Source organism: Ambystoma mexicanum, chromosome 2p (assembly GCF_040938575.1).
Source record: "Ambystoma mexicanum isolate Mex_15411 chromosome 2p, UKY_AmexF1_1, whole genome shotgun sequence".
NCBI lineage: Eukaryota > Metazoa > Chordata > Amphibia > Caudata > Ambystomatidae > Ambystoma > Ambystoma mexicanum.
Genome location: NC_090923.1, coordinates 988,028,898 through 988,046,285, shown reverse-complemented (window position 1 = coordinate 988,046,285; position 17,388 = coordinate 988,028,898). Strand labels below are relative to the sequence as shown.

Sequence of the window (17,388 nt, the reverse complement as noted above, 5' to 3'; positions counted from 1 at the left end):
GTGTGAAATTCTGTAGTGGCTTTTCTGAGAGAGCTGTTGAAGTGTAAGAAACAATAGTAGCTTGATTTAGTGGTGGAATGAGTCCAAACAGTTCATATTTCAAAAAAGGGTGATCTTGAATTATGCTTCATGTCAATTGGGTTTAAGACCAAATGTGTGGTTTCCGCAAAACTGCACCATGATAAACCAATTATAATTCTTTCTCTGAGATCAGAAACAGCAGGGTGGGATGTTTTTCATTTTTTTGTTGCAATTGAGGGCAATTCTTCATCATGTCACAGTTGGATTTTTATGGTATTGCTGAAAATCAGTGGCACGACGGGTGGGCAAACCTGCATTTGTGGGCCACGTGTCATCACCATCTGCACTTAGTCATTCAGAAAAACTGTTACGGCTGTGTCTCGGAAAAAAACATTGTTTAGTTAAGTCATGCCGAGACATAAACCTGTTTGCAGGAAGAATTAGTTGAAGACAGTGGAATGTTCTTGATAATCACAATACTGTTAAGAAAGCTTACCAATATCTTCTAAGAGAGAAGTTCAACAAGGTTGTGACACCACTGGCATCAGAAATTCTGTTTACACCGACACATGCCAGGGCGTAACTTAACATTGTTGCTGTAAGCACTGCACAAATCAACTAAACATTAATAAATAAACCTTCACAGATTGTCCCCCCCAAAATATCAACCATCATCTTGCCCCTAAATAAAGTCAACACCTCCCTTCTACATTTAAAACCGTATTGAATCACGTTTCTTTGCAGCCAATGATTTTATAAATGGTACGCATTCTAGTCACTACCCTTCCCCCCCTATCTGAGCGCCCTTGGTATGCTATTTTGGGAATGAAAAAACGGAATAGGACGAAATGTCTGAATAAAAATTACCGACCCCACCAAAAGACCTAAAACACACACCACGAAAAGTTCTAACTACCAAAAGTTCAAACTTTTCGTGCTATGTGTTTAGGTGTTTTGTTGGGGTCGGTGTGAAAAAAAATGGTTTTAAAAGGCTGGGGGGGGGGTGTGCCCCCCATAACCCCTGTTCACTACAGTGAGCGAGGGTTGTGGGGAGACCCAACAACTATCCCGACAGGAACCAAAAAAAAAAAGATTATTTTTAAAAACGGGCTGCGGGGGTGTCCCCCTTAACATCCCGCACACTATACTAAACAGTATAGTGAGCGGTGGATACCCCTACATGTTGGTATGGGAAATGTACGAACATTTTGTGTTTGTGCATTTCCCATGCAATCATTTCCGTTGCGGGAAAATCTGCCGCGGAGATATCACGTAGATCCAAAAAAAGCCATGTAAAGCTGCCATCAATTTGTCTGCAACGGATACTTTGCTTATTTAAACAATGTAAACTCTCCCCTTGTCCTCTTCCTCAGATGCCTAACTCTGAATGCATTCTTGAATGAAACACATTTAATATGTGTGTATACATGTTTGTCGATTCTTGTTACAAAAATATGAATGTTACAAGATTTTGTTTCATGTGGATTATTAAAACGTAGATTCCTCACGTGGATTTAGGATTTCTGATAGTTTAGCTAATTAAATCATTAGGTCTACAAGACGCCCTTTAGTGGTAATATATATATCATTAACAAATGCATAACTGTAAAGCGATCATAGTGAAAAGCACGTTAGAATTTACTTTTAGCCAATGTAAAGCATAATTGGAAAGGACACAACGATTCATGGTACCCTTTAATATGTGGGGTCTTTCAATTCACGAGGCGTTTGCCGAGTTGTTGGGGTGAACACCAGGATCTAGCCCCGCTAGCCACAGCGTCTAGAGTGCTTTTCAATGCCTTTTGGTCCTGAATAGATTTCTTTGTCTCTCGCTATCCATTTGCCACTCTTGCAAGAACACAAAGATGCATGCATGTGCTTCAAGTATCTTTTCAAATATCTGTGGGGAATTCTTTGATTAATTCATAAACACAACTTTATCTACCACAGGGAGATGAAAGACTGAGTCTGCTTTGCCAGGAATTTGGAACTGTGATGTGTTAGCAGTGGTCTAGACTGGCTGTATCATGAGGGGAATGTTGCTCCCGGTTTTATAACCATCACCTTTACATGCTAAATAGGAGAGTAGTGGTTTGCAGTCCATTACTGCTGTTCGTTAAGTATTTTCAATAATTACAGTCCTCATAACACAGAACATCAGGCTAGTAAGATGCAAAACCACTATCAACTTCCTGGCTCTTTCCTCCATTAACTAAAATCAATCATAAGGACCTATTTCTGAATCTTCCATAGATGGAAATGGAAGCCGTACACAGTATTAAAGAGACACATCTGTTATTGGGAATTAGTTCCCTTCTAGAACTGCAGTCTTCTACAATGTATACATGCAGATAGTAGCTGCACCCCATATACTTATACACAAATGGCTTAAAACTTAGATTTGTGTATTTGGGAAGTGTATGCTTATTATAAGGCACTTTCATGTGTGTTAACATTGGCTACAAGCACACAACACAAATCCTGGCTCTTTTGTGGTATTTGCACAACACATTAGCGTACTTAGTATAGAACTGAAATTGTTCCATGTTTCGTCTGGAATAATAAATCTGTCCTGCCCTTAGGTTAACAAATACCATTATGGAAAATTAAGTCGCACATTTATATGTTCTGAAATCAAGAACATCAGGAAATCCTAGAGCAAGACCATGATTTGTGAACTCTATTTTAACATATGTTTTTGAAACATAAATGTGTTCTGAAAGTTGAGATGCTCACAGGTAGGGCAAAGATATTTGTATTGATTTGAAGAACACGAATGTCAATTTCAATCAGAAATGACTTAAAATAACACATTTACAGATAGTGGAGGCATTCCCACATAGGGTGCCTGTACAATAGCACACAGATGAGAAAAAGTGTTCGGCCGGTTTAGGCTGGTGTAAAAAAAAGTTGCACATATATCAGTGACAAATCAAACAGAAAAAAAGATATCATTAAATGGTTTACTTACAAAGGTAATAACTTAAGGAGGCAGGTTCTTCAACCTAAAGAGGCACACTATACAATCATGCAAAATTACATTATTAAGCGTCATTGGAGGTAGTGGTGCGGTGAGGTAGGTAGGATGGGGGAAGAGGGTAGGGAGCACCCTATTTAATAGGTATGTTTAAGTCGAACTTTGAAGAGCTCCAGAGTTGGGCTGGATTTTATTGTTATGTGCAGAGAGTTCCAGTGGAGCGGTGCGAGTAGGGAGAAAGAGCCAAAGTGAGAGCAGACATAGAGAAAGTGTTAGACGGTGAAGGTGAGTGCAGAGAAGGATTGGCGGGAATTAGATGGTGCGTAAACTGAGATGCAATTAGACAGGTACTGAGGAGCAAGACCATGAATAGCTCTGTAGAGTAGGAGAAGGAACTTGAAAAGAGAGCTGTTGTGCATAAAGAGACAAGCAACATATCGGTAGGTCGAAGTGAGGGAGGATCTGGGTTGGTAGTGGAGAGTGCAAGTGAAGTAGGGAAAGGCAGAAAATATTTGAGTGTCACCAGCAAAAGGTGATGGTGAAATCCAAATGATAACATAAGTCTTCTTATGGCAGAGGTCCAAGGACTTATCCTTGGGGGGCCAGAGTCTGTGAGTTCCAAGCGATTTTAAATGCTCAACCTTCTAGATAGGAGGCGATATGCAAGATACAGACATGTGCAGGTTTGCAAAACCCAAGGTCCTGGAAAATGAGAAGGAAAAAGAAGTGGTCGACAGTGTTTAAAGGTGCAGAAAGGTCTAAAAGAATTAGTATAGAAGAGCGCCCCCACTCTACCTAGTTAGCCATCTTATCTTCTTAGAAAACACCCTGAATCACAACCTAACAATACTTTATTTTGACCTGCTTATTTTATTTTTCTAATCTTTGCATGCTAGTCATTCAAAAACCTTTATTTTTTTGTAGCAGCACAACAATGTACATACTAGAGACAGGCATGGACTTCACAATGATCCCTTTTACACAGATGATTTTTGTTGTGTGCCTCAAACTCAGAGCATATTCCTTTGTCGCTTTGGAAATAATGTAAGGGAGCATTTTGTTACAGGCCTATTTCTTCAGAAAAGCAGTGCTTGACCGCCCAACATCAGTTTCACTCAGCAGTGTTGGGTATAGCATCACTTTATGGTAAATCAGTTGGATCCAGTACTCCCTTCTCAGCATTCTTGCTCAGCAGTGAAGACAAGCTGCTGGGGGCTTATGAACGTAACATTTATTGTAAGGCCTCTCACCATTTCAGACTAGCAACGCCAACGCTCTGCTGGCAACAGGAAATCAGAATTTCTGGAAAGAGGCACTTTTCAAGCTTTTCTCTCAGCAAACAAATAACAAGCCTTTTAGTAAGACATGGCTGAGGCCAAGGTCATAGCCCAGGACCTGTTAGAGGTGTTGGTTCACCACATGATACAGAAAGCAGGGTGGTGGCCTTGGGGGCTGGCATGCGTAGAGTCGCATGCATGCACTCAACAAAATTCTAACAGGAGGTGCAGGACAGGATTTTGGACTTACCATTTGACCGACATGACCTCTTTCATACCTCCATGGATGAGGCGCTCAATAAACAAAATACATTGCACACATCCAAATCTTTAGCGGTGCTAGCCAAACCTGGTCTTTTCATCAGCCTCATTACTCCAGCGACTCTGAGTGTTTGGTGGATTTTGAGACTACCAGGATATTAAGTCCAGAAGTCTGATCACACCCCCCCCCCCCAGATTCTACAGAAGAAAGCATGCAGGAAGTTTATTTTGGCAGCATGCTCGTCTGCTGCTGCAGATGCAAATAAACAACAGTGACTGTGAAATGCAGATCCCTTCAGCACTAGTTGGTTGCAGACTCCCTCTTCATTTCAATCGCTGGCAGGTCATTTTTCACAACCCTGGAATCCCCTTGGTCATACCAAATGGTTATCCTCTCAACATTCCCTCTTTTCCTCCCCCTAATTTAGCTGGCTCTACTCTAATTTTGGGGCAAGTTAACAACTTAATGCTAATGGAAGCAATCAAGCCGGTTCCCCTGGACCAGAGACGTCAAGGGTTTTATTTAAGGCTCTTCCTGGTGCCAAAGGTGAATCAGGCAGGCCTGAGGGTAATTCTATACTTCTCCACATTCAACCCAAATGAAAATTCAAGGTAATAACCCCAGAATAAATCTTGGGAGTTTTTCAAAGGAAAAACTGGTTCCTGTGCAATGGATCTCAAAGTTGCTGCTTATCTCCATGTCCCAAAGTAGAAACCGCATTGGAAATTTCTCAGATTTTCCTTCTGGAGACACCATTACCGATACAGGGCTCTGCCATTCTGAGTCAGTGCAGCACAAAGAGTGCTTACCAAGCTCATCAATGCAGTATTAAGCATACTTTGTCTCTGGGATGCATGTATAGCCCTACCAGGAAGTGCTAGATTCAGCCCTACTGCTTGTAGACACCTTGTTCAACCTCTGTTTCGCCATTGATTTCACAAAATATAATCTTGTACCAGCTAATTTTTAGGGCTTGGCCCTCTGAAGGTGATTGTACGACCAGCAGTGTCTCAGGTGATGGGCGAGTGAGGAACAGTGGGAAACTGATGCGTTCCGATACCTGGCGCCTGTAACCAAGATGGTGTCTGCACCAGGAATGGAAACGTGTTGGCCATGAAGGAAGAATGAGAGCGTCTTTCTGGGCAAGTCACATAAAGGGGAGCGAGATATGTGGGTGCGCATCTGATCAAAAGATGCGCCTCGCCATCTCATGTTCACAGAAGACTTCCAGCATCTCATGTTCAGTCGAAGCTACCAGTTATCGAACTACTGGGGGGTATATATCCTAGAGGGCAAGTACTTTTTATGTATAGAAAGAGACATCACAGGCAGGATTACCTACAAGTTTTGGACTGATGGGAAGGAGTACTTCTGTGTTATACCCAGTGGGTTTTCCAGGGGTATTTGCCTTTTCTTTGGTCTATAGCCCTTTTCACCTTTTTGTGACACAGTCTTCATCTGCTATGCCACGCAAGAAAGCCAGGTACTGACACTCTGGGGCTAACATATCTGGGGCTTGTACAGGGCTCCAATGCTACGAAGATCTTTCTGTCTCCATTTCGCCTCTCTGACATAGGTGTTGTGGTTGCCAATTTCCGAGCAGATGAGCCACCTCTGCCTACTGGTTTCAGAGGCTTCTAGTCCTTATGGCAGCATGTGTCTTGTGTGTCCACTAACTCGCTGAACACTAAGCAGAGCTCTGGAATCAGTCTACAGGGAAACATTCTGATGACATTCAAATTCCTGACTTGATTTCAGAGCATCTAGCATGGCAGACTGACCCTCAGAATCGGGCTTGAGCGATTCCCTTTCACAAGCACTCCCATAAGAGTGCATACAATGGACTCATCTCTTGTTTGATGACACTTTGAAAGACCTGAAGGTTCATGGACTTTGGCCAATTCAGGAGAAATCCCTGCACATCAATATTTTGGAATTATAAGCCATCTTCAATGCTCTGCAGGTGTTTACCAGTTCTTTGAAGGAAATTAGTTCCTATACATTTCACAAATGGCCTTAATAATCCACAGAAACTGGGAGACAGTTCAAGGGTTTTTATTAATTCTATCCAGAGGACTGGTTTGGTACTCTGGGTTGGTTGAGGTGGGGTCACTCTAATGGCCGTCCCTCTCTCGTCTCCCTTGAAGTCCATCCACTCTAGCCGAGGGTCCCCTAAGTAATTGTAAACAAGAGATAGGTATCACCTACTATATAAAAATCGTCTGGCTAGCTGTGAGGGCCAAAAGGCCAAAGTTTGATATGGCTCCTCTCTGGGGTTCTTCTAGGTTAGTCTCCTGCAACCTGTGGTTCTCCAGACATTTTAGACTACAGGATCCCTTACCATTGACTATGCTAGGTGGGGCAGATGGGAGTTGTACACTAAAACATCTGGAGAGCCAAAGGTTTCAGGCCCCCGTTCTAGGCGGTAACCTGTCCTACCACTTCCCAGATCTTCGCAATAGAAATAACTTTTTTTATTTTGCTAGTAATGGGCATCTTTGTCCTTTCTCTCACTCATTCGGTCCCCTCCTCTTCTTTCCCTGATCTTCCTAGTTTTCCCTCTCCCTCTCTTTCCCTCTTCCTCTTCCTCCCCTCTCTCCCTTCCCTTCTCTCTCTTCCCCTGCCCTTTCCTAGCTCCTCTCCCGGTCAGTTAGTTAGTAGATGCCAACGAGCGGACAAATGAGTGTCAGACGAGACTGGTGGGATTGGCAGCATGGGTGGGCAGGCCTTTGTGTGCCTCAAACTGGGGAAGCTAGCTTTGTGGTGCAAAAAAGGCTCCAGTCCTTTCCCCAAAGGACAGACTCCCATCATTAGGGAGGAAAGATGACTATGGACTAGTAATACAGTAGTTACTACAGTGAGCGACTTTCTTTTTTTTTCAACAGCTGAGCTGCTCATGGAGGCCACTCACTCAAATGAGTTGTCGAGCTGACCCTTAACTACAGTTTGAAATTGCAGTACGCAAACATCTGAGTCAAAGAGTTTGCAGACAAGGAGAGAAACCATGACTCACACTTACCCAAACTGACCAGAGCACCATTCTGCATTTACTCCACTATGAATGACTATTCAAGTCAGTGACTGAAAAAAGATGGCGGATCTACTCTTTATGGGATAGGCCCACCTCCCCATCCAAGTAGCGACCCACCAATCAGTTGCTTCCCTGAATGTACAATCCCAGGTGCCAATCATTGCATTAGATCCTGTTATGGAGAATTCTCTGTTAAGGCTAATTTCCCAAACCTAGTGAGTCCCCCAGCAGCTTTGCTGGATTTTTGGGGTTTATTTTTTTTCTCCTGCTAAGAGTGAGACCCTTTTACTCCCACTCTTAGACATGATTTGAGGTGTTCCTTTGACTTTGAATGTGTTTTATGGGCTATGAGGTCTTTTACTCCATAGGGCTTCATGTGTTTTTGGTATGTGTGTTACATAGCACCCTCCGTGCAGTAACACAGGGGTGTCATAGTGACCCCAAACATAGACTCCTTACCCTGGGACTGACTACTGTCTCCCAGGGCATGTAAAGTCACCATTGGCTTTTCTAGTCCTAAATTGTGAACAGAACCAGTACAAACCATCATATTGTGGACGTACTGGTAGGGGCAATTCGATTGCCCCTGGGTCTGTTGTTCGAGGGGGCACTGTCCAGTCCCCCCTGATCGAGTTTTGGCTGGTGGCAGTGGATACTACTTTTTTTATTCGACCGCGAATATATTCCTATGGGATTTTCCCATTGTTCGAGGCTACCACTTTTTAGCATAGCCTCAAACATACCGCCGGTTTATTAAATTAATATTAATTCACTGGTTGGGATTTTTTGCCAGAACTCGGTGCCAAAATGGCGTCTGTGTTTGCTTTTGTAGCTCTAACCCAAGTCGAGCCCTTTGTTCCACTTTTTGGCGGGCTTCTGCACAGAAGCCCTGCAAAGTGGTGCACCTCTGTCTGGGTCTACAGGATGTGTGGGAGGGGGGGTTTAGGCACCCTGGACTGAGTTGCCTCGGCAACTCAAGTCGCACTCTTGTGTGATTGGCCCACTGGTGAGCCGCCCGGCTCACCACTTAGCATGTTTGAGTGACAGCTTACCTGATGAATGGGGGTTTTCTGCATAAAAACAGGGCTTTGGGGACTGGAACTTCAGAAGTCGCCACAGGACCAAGGAATCCGAAGAGGGAGAAGCTGAGCCGACCTGCAACGACGACACCACCGGTGGAGCCCTGCTGAACCGCCTCACCACTTCCCGACAACAGAGAAGATCTTCATCCCGGAGAGTCTTCTTCCTTTGAACTGGTGGGGATAACCAGTTCGCGCTCTTTTTCGCCTTCCTGGATCGTCTTGTGGTCGAATCGCCCGTGCCAAGCACCCCGGCAGCCGGATAGCCACGCTTCACCACTACCGCGAATAAAAGGGTAGTACCTTTTAACCGAGAAACTCCGCGGCTGGTTTCTACCCTGGCAGTGCAACGACCTCCAGCTTTCCTCCACGTCGAGATCTCCTCTTCCTCTGGACGAAGCACTGAGTTGCAACCGCTGCCAGGAACAACTGCCCCCGCTGGAGCTTTCTCACCATTTCAGGTACTGTGTTCCGCCTGGTCTCCCTTGCAACAGACTGTTCAAGGTGTCCCGTAAATCCTTGACTCTCTATCCTGGGTTGACCTGGGACCTGTAAACTAACTTTTTCTGAACTGATCCAACTCCTTTTTGAACTATCTGCAAAGACTCCTGAAAGTATAATTCGACTGTGTCATCTTGGACACATTCTGTCTTGCTCTCTCCAAGAGTGGGCCTGGCCTATGAACGTTCTTGCTCTACAGTAGACTTTGCCTTCCTTGCCTTGCTGTGGTTCTTTTAAAAGTGTTGGTATTGTGTGCTTTCCTAATTCTGCCTTTTCCCTCCCTTTTTAACTAACTTATTGGAGTGCCATTTTAGGTTAAGCGCTCACCTCTGTCTGCAAATAAGTGGTGTTTTAACTAAGACTTGTTCAATAAGTAATCAGAGATGTATATATATTGATAGTGACTGGGTTTTGAACTTGCTTGCCATATTACGGTTAGTGTATTTTTACAAGTGTGTTTTTAAATAAATAATGATATACTTTTATACCAAAGCTCTGGTCAGTGTTTGCTTGTGCTACTGTATTTTGGTACCTAATGTGTATACTCTATATACTGCCTAACTCTTCTTGAGAGAAGTCTGACTGCTCAGCCACAGACTGTTACCAATTGGGTTTACTGCCAACACCTGTAGTCTTAAGCCTTTTGCAGTGGTCCCTAAAGGAACTGCACAGGTTTCTACCTAACATATCCAAACCCATAAGAGGGTCTATTTCGACATGAAAGAACTCAACTACAGTCAGAGGTTGTGGGTGTTTGGAAGCAAAAGTGGACAGTGGCTGACAATTGGTAGATATTTATAGGAGAGGTGATACAGAGATGACAGACAGGAGACTGGAGGCAAGAGAGGCAGAAGGGGGGATGAGGATAGAGGTGGAAAGAAGGAGAAGGGGGAGGTGGATGTAACGGTGTAGGTGGAAAGGAGAAGTAAGGAGGAGGTGGAAAGTATCCTGCAGGAAGAAGGCAGTGGTACTATTGAAGGCGGTAGTAACAGCTGGCCTCAAGGAGGAGGAGTGAGATCAGGCCAAGGAGGATTGCTGGCAGCTATAGTGGTCTCGAGACAAGGAGACGGTCAGATTCCTGGTCAGGTTCATGGAGAGGGAAGAGGTGAGACCTCAGAAGCGTAATGGAAGGAAGTGCCTGTCAAGGGTCCTGGCGCCTGCTAACACCAGCTGAGGAACTACTCCTGTATCAGGAACTTGTGAAGGAGGTTGGAAGGAGAATTCAAGGGATGTCGCAAGGATGACCCTTTACCTTCGGTTTCAGGAACCCTTGGACATCATTCAGCGAACTGAAGGACTGAGGGCTCAGGAACTCTCTGAAACATGCAATGAGGTAAGACTGTGCATAGACAACACCCAAAAGCTTTCTTCGTTTGGGGATGTTGTTTTGTTTCCCTTATGTATAATAAACCAACATTTGAATAACTATTTTGGTGTCATGCTTTTGCTCTTTTCCCTCCCTATGTCCTTTGACAGAAGAAAGCACAATCATGTACTCATACTTCTTGGAATTTTGAGGTTGACGTTCATTTTTCTCCCAGAGAACAAGTCCAATAGTTTCAAAATAGCAACGTGGATACATTGGAGCAGTTGTTAAGGCTATAACTGCCTATTTTATAACCAGTTTTGTATTCATTTGTGTGCAAAGGTATATGTGTAAATGGTGTTCACTCCATTTTTTGTCAGCAGTTACCTACTTTGAACCTGGGTTATATATGACTGACCCTATGTTGCTTTTACAGCTACTGCTACTTTTGTGAGACTCACATTCCACCACGCTGTCATCATTGCTTCACTTGTAATGTCTGCGTCCTGCGGAGGGATCACCACTGTGTGCTGCTGGGCCGATGCCAAGGGTATGCCAACTACCGTTACCTCATTGGACTCCTGATCTACAGCTGGATAGGGTTACTCTATGCTTCCATTCTCAATGCTGGGAATCTCATGGGAATTCTTCATGAAGGTATCAGCACTCACAGTCTCTTCCTTCTGGTGATGCCCTGGTTGATGCTCTTGACAGGTATATTTTGCTGTCTTTACTTCATTATTTTGGCTTGCTTTTTGTACTCTTTCTGCATGAGCTTTGGTTTTCGTTTTATGGAAAGAGCTCTTTATCCCTTTTCACTCTCCTTTGCTGCAGATGTTTTCATTATTCAAATGCATTAATTTCCTTTGCCTTGTTCGATAACCCGGACAATACTTTGTCAGGTCAAACAAAGGTTAGTTTCAGGGCACTCTGCAACTATTTATTTGTATGCTAGAATTCTATGTCAAGAACAGAGGCAAGCATTATGCATTATGCTTCAACTTCTATTTATTCCTGTCTCCAGCAGTTTGAACAAATTAAACATTTCCAACATGGAAAATATATTTATTTTAAACAAACTACATTTTCCTCAAATCCAGTCCTTCCTGTAGTCCAACTTGTGTCCTGTCACGTGACTATAGCCCTTCCTGTTCCTTCCTTCTGCCTCTTCTTTTTCTGCTCTTCAAGCAGATAAGTACCCTTTTTCTCGTAGTAGAAAGCGTGTGGGTTAACACACACATAACAGGTTATGTGACTGAGGTACTGCATTAATCGCGTACTTCGAGAATAGCACATCACTATAATGTTAGGAGCTGAATTTGCTAAAGCACGACCAATATCAAAGAGATAGAAACACTTAAAAGCTAATCGGAGGCGGCGCAGTCCTGTGCCGTACTATCAGCATTATCGGGGACCCGCCGGTACTCCGGGAATTGAACAGAGGCCCCCTCCATCGCGCAGGCGGAGCCAGAGCACAGCAACCACCATCCTCGCGGGGGCGGAGCTACCGCCACAGAGCATAGACCCGAGCGTCATCGGAGAGATGATGTTGCATTGAGCAGCATCTCTAGCTCATTGGCGAGATCAAGAGAGCAGTGGACCCCACCCTTGGAAGGGTGGAGCCATACACACCAACGCTTAGCACTGGGCACATTCCGAGAGACGGAGCATCTCAGAGAGACAGCGCTAATATAAAAATAGCAAAGAAAGAAGCACAGACCGCACGCACGGCAGAGCATACAATAAAACCCCATTAACAAGGGATAGGTCATATAACAATACGAGCAAAAGAAACAGCAGCACGCGACCAGAGCAATCACGGAGCATCAGCAGAGGCTGCGTGATAGACACTCTCATAGTGCAGAGAGCTCCTGAATGCTGAGACAGGTGGTGCAGGCCACAAACAAGACCCCACAGTATTGCAGTGGATGTGCCATGCAACCTGAGTTCAGGTAGAAAAGGCACAAGCACCCACAGAGAAGAGAATGTCAGAGTTTGAGTGGAGCGAGGAGGAGCAGGCAGAGGACCTGGCCCACAGCTTCAGAGAGGTGCCGCAAAGAAGAAACTCAGAAAGAAGAACAACATAGAAGAGAACGATGAAATTATCGGATATGATCGAGCCAGAGAACATCAGGAACCCAAAGTCTTCGGCCTGGCAACCATCGCCACGGGTAGCCAAATATATGAACCAGAGGCTGCGCAAAGCGCTAGAAAAAGAAGCGAGGCAACGCATGAGAGCAGAGTGCCCACGACTGGACCTGCCCTGAAAAGTGGCAGAAGCGCCAGAACTAGATCCCAAAATGCTACCTTTGTATCCAAGACGTCCAGAGACCCCACGGAAGGGAATAGATAGGTCCTGGAGGAGATGCCAGGAGAAAGTCCTCAACCTAGCAGGGCCTCTGGCCAAAATCATGGACCTGGCAGAGAGGTCCCGAGACACAGAAGAAGAAGTAGACCGAGACGTGTTGGCAAATTGGGCTATCCTCGGAGCAGAGAAGAGGGCTCTTGCTGAAAATTGACTCCAAACTAGGGGATCTGGCCTCGTACGAAGCAGGTGAAGCAGCCCAAGGTCTCCTATTCGTTGAAACCTTCAGAAAAGAAATGGGGAGATTCGTGGGGACATATACCTCGCTAGAGAAGGCACAAGCTTCCATTAGGAAGATATTCCAAGGCAGAGTTTTTGCCGGGACCTATCAAGGTCGGGCGCCCTTCGCTATCCAGGTGCAAGAAGACCTCAAATGAGCAGAGCGCATTACTGGAACAATAAACAACAAGACGCCTTCTTCCCTACGAGAAGCCGTTTCCCGAGAGGACGCAGAGGGAGGGGACCGGGAAGAGGACTCAGCTTCCCCACAGGTGAGCCATATTATGTACCCACCGTTAGGGGGGAGAATTAAGCAATTCTGGCAAAACTGGCACGCCCTGTCCAGCGACGCCTGGGTGCTGCAGACAGCCAAGGGCTGCAGTTAGAATTCATACAAGAGCCCCACCAGAGCCAAACCCCCCATTCAATACACATGGCCCAGACAGAGAGGATAAGCTTACACTGCAAACTCCAACACCTAGCACAGACGAGAGCCATCGAGCCCTGCACCACACCACCAAGGTTCATAAGCAATATGTTCCTGGTGCACAGGAAAGAGAAAGTGAGGCCTGTAATAAACTTAAAAGAGCCCAACAGCTGTTTGACATATCACCACTTCAAGATGGAGGGGATTCATCAGCTGCGTGACACACTGCGGCAGGACGATTGGCTCACAAGGATCAACCTAAAAGATGCATATCTCACGATACCAGTTCAGGAACAGTACAGACCCTTTCTAGCATTCACCTGGGATGGTTGATATTGGCAATTCACCACGACAATGCCCTTTGGGCTACCATCTGCACCATGGGCTTTCACGAATCTCATGAGGCCGATCGCAGCAACGATTAGGGAGAAAGGGATCTGCATGATTATCTACCTGGACGATATTTTGCTTCTAGCAAGCAACAGAGAGACGCTTCAATACCAAACAAGCTGGGTAGAGAAGCTTCTCTTATTGATGGGGTTCCTATAGAATATAGAGGAATCAGACATGACCCCGACGAAGAGGATCGATTTTCTCGGGTTCATCATAGACATCATGGCAGCGACGCTGGAGCTACCAGCCAGGAAAGTGAGAAACATGAAGAGAGATATTAGGAACTGCCTAGACAAGAGCGTTAAATCGCTGAGGACACTGGTGAGAGTAGTAGGGCTTTTAGCAGTGTCAATTCAGGCGATATTTCCAGGATCCTTACATTATTGGCCCTCCAGAGATCGAATATAAAACACCTGCAAAAGGGACTAAAATATCATCAGACAATTCCACTAGATTCCGAATTGAGGACAGAGCTGAAACGGTGGCTGCAGAATATGGACACCTGGAATGGGAAGGCCATGTTTGGAGATCGGCCTTACCTGATAACAGAGTCAGATGCCAGCAGAGCAGGCTGGGGGGCCTGCTCTGAGCAACTGCAAACAGGAAGAAGATGGAGCGCAGAAGCGCTCCGACTGCACATAAACTGTCTAGAGCTGTTGGCGGGATCGTTCACGATCAAGGCCTTCACGAAGGACAAGGTGAACTCATGCATTCTACTGAAGATGGACAACATCTCAGCAGTCAGGTATATCAACCACCTAGGAGGGATTCACTCTGGCCAGGAGGACAAAGACGTTTTCCTCATCAGTATCCTACCCCTACCTGCATGATCACCCCAAGTGGCCGTAGCAGCATACATAAGACAGCAGAGATGTGGGTAGTAGAAACAACGCAATTGCTAATAGTGCGTAGGAAACCGCATAAAACAGTAGCAATGGCTACCATAGCCAGTTGGGTGCGCAAAGTGATGCCGTTGGCAGGGGTAGATATGTCCAAGTATGGTGCGCACTCCGTGAGGGGAGCAATGGCCTAAAAGTGCTTGCGCAAGGAGTGATCTTACAAGAGATTCTGCAAGCGGCCGACTGGGCCAGCGATAATACATTTAGAAAGTTTTACTTTAAACCTGTGCAATCCTTAGCAGCGACAATAACGAGAAGCTTTGCAGAAGCATAATGCTTGCCTCTGGTCTTGACATAGAATGAAGATTACCCCTGCTAATAGCGGAGGGAGTCTTGATTCTATTAAAGACAAGGAGGCGAGCATTACTTTCCTGCCCAAGGTACACGGGAGAGATGAGATGTTTATTATGTGTGCTAACTATTGATCCCAATATGGTAGTGTATCCACCTCCCTAATGCATTCTTTGTATCTTAATAGGAGATGACCAGAAGAGCAATTGTGCCAGGCTAGCAACAACGCATGTTAAGGAGATCGACAGGATCGACCAACACAAGCAGAGTGAGAACAGAGCCACCCAGCTGAAGGGTTGAGTCTCGATAGTTCTACAAGTCGGGAGTTCAGTTACATAGTTTTGAAGTTGGAGTGTAGTTCATAGCATTCAAAGAAGAGGAGGAAGGAAGGAACAGGAAGGGTTATAGCCACGTAACAAGACGCGAGTTGGACTACAGAAGGAACTGGATTTGAGGGAAATGTAGTTTGTTTGAAGAAAAGTTTTATATTTTCCATGTTGGAAATGTTTAATTAGTTGTAACTGCTGGAGACAGGGATAAATAGAAGTTGAAGCATAATGCGTAATGCTCACCTCCTTGACGTTAATAGAATCAAGACTCCCTGCGCTATTAGCAGTGGTAATCTTCATTCTACAACAAATCTTACCCAAATCCATTAAGTTAGAAGGAACTGACTACATGCCAAATAAAACTGGAACCTCATTCAGGAGACCTGAATCCAGGCCCCTTACATTTTAAAGCACAGTTTGACTCCGAGAACTGTTAAAATACTCAGCACCTATGGAGCCATTTATTTATTTTCTGTTTGCAAGAGGAGCACTTCCGGACACTACCTCATTAGTCAGAAATTTATTTTGTATTCCTTTCTCACAGATTTCATTTTAACCTTTAAACGTTGGTTTCAGTGCCTGTTGCATGTTTACAATGTTCTGCTTTTTTAACTGTTTTCTTAAGATTTGAAGTGTTTTTACTAATGATAGGTGAGCATGTTTTAGTTTATCCTCTATATATAATTCTTCAGAGATGTCCGTACATTCCCATTGAGTCCCCCGCACTCCCTCTTCTTATATTCTGTGAGACTCTCAAGCCCAGCTCTGTTTGGGGGGAGGAAAAAAACCAAGACAGTCCTGGACCCAATGGAGTAACCACCTTTTCAGATATTTTTTCCTCCGATCCAAATCCTTAGGCTGTCCCAATGAGTAGATGTGGATAATGGTTAAACAATTTTTTTTAACATGGTTAAATATGGCTGCAGGGGAATATAGTTATAATTTTGTACAGTGGCAATGGCATCATTCTATCCCCATATTACCCCTCTGCCCCCTCCCTCTTGTGATCGAACTGGACTCTTGTTTCCTTATCCTGGGGCCGTTCCTCTGTGTCAGTCCTTCCCTCTGCTGCTAAGTACATAGTGTGAGTCTCGCCTGCCGCGGCTGGAAGGTTTGGGCTGGGAGGATCTTGTTGTATTCCAGGACTAGGTCCCAACAATCCGTGAAGCGGTGTAATGTTCCTTCTTTGGTAGCAGTGACTTTTTCGGTCACCAGGTTGTCCCAGATCTTGGCCCACCACAAGGGTGTAAGGGCGCCTTCCCTGGATTTCCATTTGCGGGCAAGTGAGATCTTTGCCGTCAGCAGGAGCTGGGTGATCAGTTTCACGGTTAGGCCCGATCTGGGGTAGCATGCCCAAAAGAACCACCTCTGGTGATAGCGGGAGTCTGCTGGTGGTGATTGCTTCAATTGTCTGGCGAACCTGCTCCCAGAAGGATTGTGCCAGTGGGCATTCCCACCACATATCAAAATATGTTCCTTGGGCACCGCATTGCCTCCAGCAGTTCGGGTCCTGCGTGGTATTAAAGTGGTGTAGTCGCTACGGGGGTATTACCATCGGTACAGAAATTAATTTGAGCGTGCCTTCTTTCTTGGTGTTGTTTCTGGACCAGATGTCGATCCAGGTCTGGTCCTCGATTTCATGCCCCAAGTCTTCCTCCCATTTGGCCATATATGCTGGCCTGCTGCTTAGCATGTCTACTTGCAGCAGCCTGTAGAGTTTGGTGATGTGGCCTCTCCTGGGACCTTCCGCTAATGAGAGTTCCAGGGGTAGAAGTGCTCTAGTGGCTCTCTGTTTAGTTGCTGGCTGGGAGATCCAGTTACGTAGTTGTGCGTAGGTAAACCTGTCCGTTTCTAGTACGTTAAAGCAGACTTTGCACTCTGAATTCCAGGGGGGAACCATCCTTAAACAATTGTGATAGCGTGCGTAGGCCCCCCTTGGGTCCAATTGTGGAAGTTCGCTACCTGCAGCCCCGTGGCAAAATCTGGATTGCGGAAGACCAGAGAGAGAGGG

At 45.2% G+C, this 17,388-nt stretch overlaps 1 protein-coding gene across 1 annotated transcript in view; it reads left to right on the top strand.

Annotated features, from left to right (window-relative positions):
* The window catches only part of LOC138567824 (probable palmitoyltransferase ZDHHC24), a 365,146-nt gene that overhangs the window by 35,651 nt on the left and 312,107 nt on the right, over positions 1-17,388 (top strand). The window contains exon 2 of the mRNA XM_069646321.1: positions 10,891-11,168. Coding sequence (XP_069502422.1) covers positions 10,891-11,168 — 278 coding nt within the window. The remainder of the gene's footprint in view (positions 1-10,890; positions 11,169-17,388) is intronic.